This window comes from Ipomoea triloba, chromosome 15 (assembly GCF_003576645.1).
Source record: "Ipomoea triloba cultivar NCNSP0323 chromosome 15, ASM357664v1".
In the NCBI taxonomy this organism is placed as follows: Eukaryota; Viridiplantae; Streptophyta; class Magnoliopsida; order Solanales; family Convolvulaceae; genus Ipomoea; species Ipomoea triloba.
Genome location: NC_044930.1, coordinates 12,991,341 through 13,000,790, shown reverse-complemented (window position 1 = coordinate 13,000,790; position 9,450 = coordinate 12,991,341). Strand labels below are relative to the sequence as shown.

Here is a 9,450-nt window from a genome sequence, read left to right as displayed (position 1 = left end):
TTCCCCAATTTTCCCATCCTCTGTTTTATTAGTTGAAAAATAAGATTTTATTTTTATTTTTAAAAATAAGCTTGAAAGTTGAATCTTGAAATTGTTGGAAAATAGTCTTCTGCTACAGCATTTGAAGGAATGACATTTATGCAAAGGAATGACATTAAGTTTTATTTTTGAATATTCAATTATTGAGTTTAAGGAATGAATTGGGTGATGTTGTTTGGCAAAAAAATGTTTTTTTTTTTAATTTTTTTTTTATTGTAAATTTAGATAGTGAGGCTCATTACCTAACACATGAATGGAGTTAACGATTATGTTTACATTAATACTTGATGAAACAATGTAAAAACTTATTATTGTTTAGAGTTGGATAGATTTAAACTATGAAGGCAAGTGATTCTAAAAGCAAGAATTAATTGTAGGCATCATCATCAGTTGCCAACATTGACGAGTGGAAATGGAAACTTAGCTTACTATCACGCAGTGAGGACCAAGAAGTTGTATCTAGAGATAAAAGGGATAGAAGAGACTATGAGCAAATATCTAACCTCGCCAAAAGGATGGGCCTATACAGGTATGCTTCTATATTGTGTTGCTTCTCGTTATCGTCATGTCAATTCTGGAGAACCTTACTCACTTCGTCTCCTTTTCCCAGTGAAATTTATGGGAAAGTAGTGGTTATAAGCAAGGTTCCTCTTCCGAACTACAGACCAGATCTTGATGATAAGCGGCCTCAAAGGGAGGTAAATTTCACTCCTATGTGATACATTAACTTTCACTTGATTTTGCCACGGTTTCATCTCACATTGATAAGATTTTATAAGAAGAAATACATAAATTAAGGCAAATGGAAATGTCATTGTCTGATCCATCCTACATTCCTACTAAGATTTCAAATTATTCAATGACAATTCCCTTCGACCTGGAATATGCACACTGTTAAAGTTTTCATACTATTATTCTTTCAGATTTAAAGATATAGCTCTTTGTGTTAAAATTATTTTATCCAGATAAGGTCCATAAATCCTGTTAATTTCACCGAGTTCATCTATGGCTGTGCACATGTCCAGGTTGTCATCCCACTAAGTTTGCAAAGGAGAGTGGAGGGCTTGCTTCAGGAACACCTGGACAGAATTCATCTCAGTTCTGAGAAGTCAGATGGTATGCCTAGTGAAAGTCTGGCCGCTGATAAGGTTGAAAATGTAACTATGGATGAAAATCCAGATTCTTTCTTAGATGACTCTGTTATGGAGAAGGTTCTTCAAAGGCGAAGCTTGCGAATGCGCAATTTGCAAAGAACTTGGCAGGTCTCATTATATTAGCTTTTTTCCTCTCTTAGTTGTGCAAAATTTTCTTGTGTATCAAATGCTTATCTAAAATCTGTAGTATGCATTTTTTTCTCCCGGGCTTCTCTGCTACCCACCAAAAAGGTAAAGTAGGTTATGTGCACAAGACTTCTGCAGTATCTGACAATAAATTTCGATAAATGTCTGTGTTGCATCAACTCTCCTGTTTACATTAATACTGAATTTCCAGGACTAATTTTGCTTGATTCAATTTGCACCTTTCTGATAAGGTTTGTTGTCATCATGCACATTATACAGTCATTTCTTGGTGCTATATTGACAGTATTTCTAGATTCATTATCAACTCTGACATTTTTTATGATAAAGACTTGTCCTTGCTTTCATGGTTGCCTACATTAAATATCCTCAGGCTTTAACTGTCCAATTAGGTATTCTTCATACTTTGTTTGATGTAGTAGCTTTATAATCTGGTAGATTGGTAGTATTTGGGGACAAATGTTAGTTCTTTTTTACTGGTTTTGGTATTTTTGGCTACTAACGAATTCAGAGCATTTACCCTTACCAGTGGTGGATGCAGGATTTTTAATGAGTGGGGGTAAATTTAATTAAACAAACAATTTCTAATTGACTGCAGTCAAATTACTCCAAATTGTTGGGATAATAGTATGATTCTAATGTTGATTAAGTGCAACTTTCCCCTTCAACCTATGTAGATCTACATCCAGATCCTATCTTCTCAACATGGTGATTGAAGCCTAGTATGTTTGTGGAATCTTTTGCAGAAGATATGTAGAATGTAGATACACACCACAAAATTGCTCAATTAGAATAGGTTCAGGAATCTCTTTGGGCATTTACCTTATAACAGTTGCCTTACAAGCAATATTTATCTTTCCTTTTTGGTTTCAATTGATGATTTACATTTTTCTCATTCAATCCTTTTACTTGGGAATGTTTGTCCTGATGGAATGCAGGAGTCACCTGAAGGCCACAAAATGATAGGTTTTCGGAAATCTCTTCCATCATTTAAGGAAAAAGAAAGGTTGCTTCAAGCAATTGCTTGCAATCAGGTTTGATTACAGGACTGACACTATTTTCTCTGAGTCAGTGCATGTTTGGTGCTTACTTTTTATTGAATATTCTTGCCGTCCCAATGCTAGTGTTATTCCTACAGTTGATTTGATAGTCACTTTGACAGGAAGTTCTAAAGCCTTTTATTTCCCTTTGTAATAGCTAATGTTTGGAACAGAAAAGGTCTAGAACTACTACTCCCCCCTGTCCTACAAAAAATCTCCCCCAGGAAGGCAGGAACATGGATTTAGGAAAACTGTAGTTAATGCACTGTTAAGTGTTAACCATTAATTACAGTGTTTACTTTCATTCTTGTCTTCCATAATTGCAGTGTTCACACTTCCCATTAATCCATCATTGATTTCAATCTAAGGAAAGGGGCACTGTAGGAATTTAATGTAGGAAAACTTTTGAAATTATTAAGAGGAATTTTTTTATGGAATTAAGGGAAGGAGCAGATAGAGTACTAATTTGTTGACTTTCTCTGAAGTTAAGGAGTCTTCCACCTTAAAGCTGATGAGAAAATCTTCTAGTTGTTCGTGCATTTGAAGAAGTGCATGATTGCACTTATACACTGAAAAGGCTTATAAGATTCTATTATCTTGATTTTGAGCTTTTTGTAATTTGAGGAGAAAATGTGAGCACATTCTATAACTGAAAGGACACTGAAGAATTAGCTTAGGGCCCTGAACTTTTCGTTTTGCTATAGTTTATATATTGTTGAAGAAAATTATTGTTAAACACAACAAAGGCCATGTTTCTAAGTTCGATGTGCATGTTGTTAATATGAAGAAGGAAAANTTTTTTTTTCAGAGACTTTATGTTTCTGATGATGTCTGCCTCCAGTTTCAGATTACTAATCTATTGGGGAGCCACATATTATGGCCTCCTTGGACTGTGAAAGATGTTCCACTCTGAAAACAATCTTGTTATCGCTTCTACTCATTCCCCCAAAACTGAAAACAATCTTGTTATCGCTTCTACTCATTCCCCCAAAATGGGATCCAATCTTGTTATCGCTTCTACTCATTCCCCCAAAATGGGATCCTGCTGCATTCTCTAATTGCTCCCAAATATTAACTGTCTGCAACTGTGCATCAATTTAAGGGGCTTTATATTCAACCAACTGCAACTGTGCATCAATTTAAGGGGCTTTATATTCAACCAATAACTTCTTCGCTCTCATATACTATAGAGCATTTTTCTTGGAAAGATAATAGTCCATACTATCATCTCTAGGAATCTAGTCCATTCCATTGGTTAAGATCAAGCAATGGTTATTAATAAAGCCCTACAATTTATATTACATAAAAGAAATGAATTCAGGACACTAATTCAATTATATGCTATTAATGGACAAACTTGGGTTTTTCTACCCAATACAATGTTAGTTCAGAATCATAGGATCCTTTGCTATTAGATAGGAAAGGCATGCAGAACAAGACAAACTTCTAATTGCAGATAATATTAGTTTAGGATCATAGGATCCTTTTCTACAAGATAGGAAAGGGATGTAGAACAAGACATACTTCTAAGTATTTAAAAAAAAAAGACATACTTCTAAGTAACTGGCCTTGTTGTCTTCATCTTCATCATCTGATCTTCTTCTATGGAGCATTCCAAGCCAGTTAGCATTTAGAGATAATTCTAAGCTTTCTGCTTGATGTCTTGCTAGGATTTGGTTGACTTTGTTATTAGATTCTTGCAAACTGTTGATTGTTTTTCTAATCCCTTCACTCTATATTTATAGTTTTTGTTGAATGATTATTTTGCTTATTTGTATTTTTAGCTGATAAATGGACTGGTTTTATTGCTCGTATTCATTTTCAGCAATTGAGAGAATAAGAGGGGAAAAGTAGATAGTTAAGTTGTGAAATTTGGTATTGTGGTCCTAGAGATTTGACTTCAATTCTATGTAATACTTTAAATTTGGCCTAATCCATTTTATGGAATTCTTTACTTGTAGTGACAGCTTTTTATGTTTTCTGTTGACATTGCCATTTTTTAAATTCAGGTATTTTATCATAGTCCCTGGGATCTAAGTGCATCTCATTTTTTTCTATTCTCTGTACCTTTATGCACAAGTCACAGATCCCTTAAACGGTGCAATTTATTTCCTTGTTAGTTGGTTTATGATTTTAGTTTTTACCAACATAACTCAAATTTGAGGAGCCACTTCAAAGTGTTTGTAAAATAGTACTTGATGCAAATATAGCCTATGACTTGTGTGCATTTCATGTTCATCTTTCCTTCTTCGTCTCTCTCTCTCTTTAATGTATTTTTATACACAAGTTGCAGATCCATTAAAACACTGTAACTTATTCCCTTGTGATTTTTTTACCAACAGAAACTCATATTTGAGAGGCCACCTCAAAATGTTCGGAAAATTGTACTTGCTACAAATATGGCTGAGGCGAGTATTACTATTAATGATGTAGTGTTCGTAGTCGATTGTGGAAAAGCAAAGGAGACAACTTATGATGCACTCAATAATACACCTTGTTTGCTACCTTCGTGGATATCACAAGCCTCTGCTAGACAGGTTATTATTTTCTACTTGTGCTTTTCTTTAATGAGAAAGTTACTACTCTGTTTGTAGTATCGCCTTATTGATAATGATTTACTTTACATCACCCTTTGTTGCCCAATAAATGTAAAAATGAAAGGGTTCTAAATGATTGCCTTGCTATAGCAGAATGACTTGGTCTTAAGCTGTAGTGTATTCTCAAAAAATTTGCTTTACTCTTACATTTGACAGCCTACAACTTGCCCTTTGTTCTCTTTTTGTTTCTTTATTTACCGATAAAAAAGGGAAAAAGACTAGTATTATGTCAATGTATTTGCTGGTGTTGATATAGAAATATTAAAGCATGCTTTTGGGCAACAATGTTATTGCCGTGCAGCCTGTGCTGCATTGTTTTCAGGATTTGCTAACTTTTGTAAACATTGTCAAATAAAAATCCCATTGAATAGGTGAAGCATTTTAATAGGTTTGCATACCCACACTATTTTCAGGCCTAACATCATCTATGCTTATCCAAAGAAACCATTTCTTGGTTTGTTTTTACTTTTAATGACATGGAGCATCTGAACCTTAATCTTGACTAAGTTCTATGGTATATGCCAACTATCCAACTATCCAAGTGCCCCCTCAACATACATCAGGCAAAATAACCATCTTTTATTATGATTTTCAGAGAAGGGGTAGGGCTGGTCGTGTGCAGTCAGGCGAGTGCTACCACTTGTACCCACAATGTGTTTATGAAGCTTTTGCAGAGTATCAATTACCTGAACTTCTAAGAACTCCTCTCAATTCTCTTTGCCTGCAAATAAAGAGTTTGCAAGTTGGAAGTATTGCAGAATTTCTATCTGCAGCTCTTCAACCACCAGAACCATTGGCTGTAAGTAGTTACTCTTCTTTATGTCGTGTGAAATGTTTCAAATGTTACTAGAGATCCATGCTATATGTGAAATATTCTTATTGGAAATTTTAATGTTCAAATGTTAAATATTATGTGCTAATAGTTTTTATATTCTTGTCTTCAACTTAAAATTTGGGATGATGAAGAATATGGCCATGAGTGAGGGAGGACCTATCTCACCATAAATAGTGGGATAGGTCCTCCTGTAAAAAGTGATGACTGATCTCAGCCGTCTATTAGGGTTTATCAATGGTTGAGGGTTTTAGTAAAAAAACACGGGTTAATTTTGTAATTATTGAAAACTTTTAAGAGCTAGGTTCATTTTATAATTATTACAAATTTGAAAGTTTAGTAATGGTAAGATCCTAGCCTTTGATTTTTCAAGATGGAGGGTGTGGATGTGTCCACATTTTTATAGGGGAGGTATTCTCACCTGAACCCTCCCCTATATATATATATATATATATATATTTTATTTATTTATTTATTTATATTTATATATATGGGTAGGTTCAAGTGAGAACAAGCCCTCTGGTAAAAAAATGCGTATTTATCTCATCCTTCCATATCAAGGGGCTGAAAATTGAGGGAAACACGTGGTGGCATTTCTGTAATTATTATGGTGCATTTGGGATTGCTTGATAGTGCATTCATGGATAACTAACCGTACACTTAGGATCTATAATAGTGCACTCAAGTGTGCACTATTAGTTGTCCCGGATGACTATCAATTGTTTAATAATTACGGAAATGGCACCTCGTTTTCCTCTATTTTTTCCTTATTTTTCAGCCGTTGATCAACCCAGATAGATGGATGAAATAAATCCACTTTTTACAAGGGCACTTGTTCTCATATGATCATTACTCTCTCTCTCTCTCTCTCTATATATATATATATATATATATATATATATGTATGTATGTATATAAACAGACCTCTTCATATTTAGGATATGCTTTTCAGCAATGTGATGAATAAATCATTTGGATCCAAAATAACTAACTGTAATGATTCTTATTGGAGTACATAGAATAACTTACTCATCCTCCTTCAGGCCTTTTTCATTAATTCCTTTTTAATTGCTTCACCTGAAAATTTAATTTAGGCTTTTATACTTTTCTAAAAATGAAAAAAAAAAAAAATGTGGGTTTTATATGAGATATAGCAATAATAGTATTCCATAAAGCTGGAGAACTTCAGAGTACCTTTAGAAATATCTGCCATGTTTTGATTTTTAAAATTGTCTTTTTTATTGTTATTGTAATTATTATTTTTATTTTAAGTGATTATATTAATAAGAAGATTGCTAGATTTCCTTTTTCCATAAGAGCTATTTCTCCTTTTTATTTTTTTATTTTTTTTTTCCTTTGACTTTATATATGAGATTTGTCTTAGTGAATAAAATGTGCATCCTACTCTCTAAATACATAAAGGTATAACTAAGGTTGGAAGGGAAAAACTGTAGTGACAAGGTGTGTTGTCTGAGAACGTATTTGTAATATACATGAGACTCTGGTTCCCAATTGCTCAAAGGTCCTTTTAGTTGCATACTTTAGCTTGAGATGCTAAGGATATAAAAATCCATGTGATTGAGCATCTAGGTTTCATTCTTCTACAGTTTGTTGTCTCTAAATAATGTTTTATTCTTTTGGCATATGATTGGTGTTGCAGGTACAAAATGCTATTGGATTTTTGAAGATGATTGGTGCATTAGATGAACATGAGAATCTTACGTATCTGGGTATACACTGCCCTATGATAATTAAATGATTTGTGAAGTACTCTTTTAAATTTTGCTCATGTATATGGTATTTCTTTGCTGTTTTTCCTTCCTATCAGGTAAATATCTATCGGTTCTTCCTGTGGATCCTAAGCTTGGGAAAATGCTAGTTATGGGTGCTATTTTCCGTTGCTTTGATCCCATTTTGACCATTGTTGCTGGTCTTAGTGTCAGGGATCCTTTTCTTTTGCCTCAGGATAAGAAGGATGTAAGTCCAGTGCAACCTTATGCCCTACAAGAGCAATGATTGCCCTATATTGCTTCTCTCTCTCTCTCTCTTCTCTTCTCAATGTAATGTATATACCATCTGCAGGATCCATTGACTAGCCTTTTATTTTGATCTTTTCCTATGATGCAGTTAGCAGGGACAGCAAAGTCCAGATTCTCAGCAAAGGACTATAGTGACCACATGGCTCTTGTCCGTGCCTATGAAGGATGGAAGGATGCTGAAAGAGAAGGATCTGCGTATGAGTATTGTTGGAGAAACTTCCTTTCCGCTCAAACTCTTCAAGCTATTCATTCCCTTCGCAAGCAGTTCTCCTTCATCTTAAAAGATGCTGGATTGCTTGAAGCAGACAATGCAACTAATAACAAGCTAAGTCACAATCAATCATTTGTCCGTGCTGTCATATGCTCTGGTTTATATCCTGGAATTACTTCTGTAGTGGTAAGGCATCTCTGCTCAGAAATTTACTCGGTGCTCTTATTCCTTAATTTCAACTGACATGAGTTTTATTTCCCATTCTTGTGCAGCACAGAGAGACCTCAATGTCTTTCAAGACAATGGGTGATGGTCAAGTTTTGCTATATGCAGTAAGTTTTTGATTTTGAATTGTGATTATGCATTGTGAAAAAATCATAATCAACCCTAACTCAGGGCCTTATGGCTTATTATTTAATTAATAAATTGAGAGCTTTGTACAATTTATACTCCATGATCCTTGCCAAACATGTAGAAGCTTCATAGTTTGGTTAAAATCCAATCTGGACAAATATTCTTTACCAAACAGAAACATAATAGATTGTTGTTTAGCGAACTCAAAAAAGAGATTGTTGTTTGGCCTATAAACAAATTAAATTCTTTAACTGTTTCTAGAGCAACTTATTGTTTTTTAATATTTTTCACATTAAACTTTTCCCTACTTGATATCAATTTTTCCTTTGTTTTCCATTTATCTAGAACTTGTGCTCCAATATATCATATTTTCCTTGTCAGTTTTAGTAAATATTTAAATTATTTGTTGGAAGCTATGAATTGTTAAGCAAATATAGAAGATAGAGGCCCTGTTTGGTAAATGGCTGTTGGCTGATTGGGTTGGCTGTTTGGGTTAGAAGGTATGATTTGTTGATAATATTAGCTGATTGTAGAAAGTTGTTTGATAAATTGGCTGTTACCTGATAGCTATTTTGTATAATTTCTTTTCTCAAAAAGCTAATTGAAAAGGCTGCTTTGAGTAGCCTTTTGAATTTTAGCATTTTGGAGTTACAAAAAGCTTATTAACCAAACAACTAATAGTGATCAAATAAGCCAAAATTGGCTGATAGGCTGATTATTTACGAAACAGGGCCAGAATAAATAATAATGTATAGCTAGAGTTGAGTATAACTTATTTCTTATGTTACTATAATATGGTCAAGTTTCCTGATCCACTTTCAAACTTTTTCAGACACAATTTTCATGTGTCTAAAATTTAGTAGCAAGGGAACACAAAGATTTATTGACAATAGTCATGGGAGACTATTTCTGTATTGAGTATGCATGGGTTTTGGAGTTATGGTTGTCTTGCTTCATATTCCAAACATGTTCGTGCAAACTATAAATTTCTTTTAAGCTCAATAAATTGCTGCCTAAAAGTTTCTTTCCTGATAATCTCA

At 34.0% G+C, this 9,450-nt stretch overlaps 2 protein-coding genes across 2 annotated transcripts in view; both read left to right on the top strand.

Moving 5' to 3' along the window:
- The first annotated feature begins 396 nt into the window (after window positions 1–396).
- On the top strand, window positions 397–2,393 carry LOC116006474 (DExH-box ATP-dependent RNA helicase DExH3-like). Its single transcript, XM_031246860.1, has 4 exons — window positions 397–568; window positions 650–737; window positions 1,065–1,301; window positions 2,276–2,393. The coding sequence occupies exons 1-4, from the start codon at window positions 555–557 to the stop codon at window positions 2,375–2,377; spliced, it is 441 nt and encodes a 146-aa protein (XP_031102720.1). The 5' UTR covers window positions 397–554; the 3' UTR covers window positions 2,378–2,393.
- A 2,286-nt stretch (window positions 2,394–4,679) lies between these two features.
- The window catches only part of LOC116005714 (DExH-box ATP-dependent RNA helicase DExH5, mitochondrial-like), a 5,460-nt gene continuing 689 nt past the window's right edge, over window positions 4,680–9,450 (top strand). Inside the window, exons 1-6 of the mRNA XM_031245955.1 lie at window positions 4,680–4,914; window positions 5,570–5,773; window positions 7,467–7,536; window positions 7,635–7,783; window positions 7,934–8,242; window positions 8,329–8,388. Coding sequence (XP_031101815.1) covers window positions 4,777–4,914; window positions 5,570–5,773; window positions 7,467–7,536; window positions 7,635–7,783; window positions 7,934–8,242; window positions 8,329–8,388 — 930 coding nt within the window. The 5' untranslated portion in view covers window positions 4,680–4,776. The remainder of the gene's footprint in view (window positions 4,915–5,569; window positions 5,774–7,466; window positions 7,537–7,634; window positions 7,784–7,933; window positions 8,243–8,328; window positions 8,389–9,450) is intronic.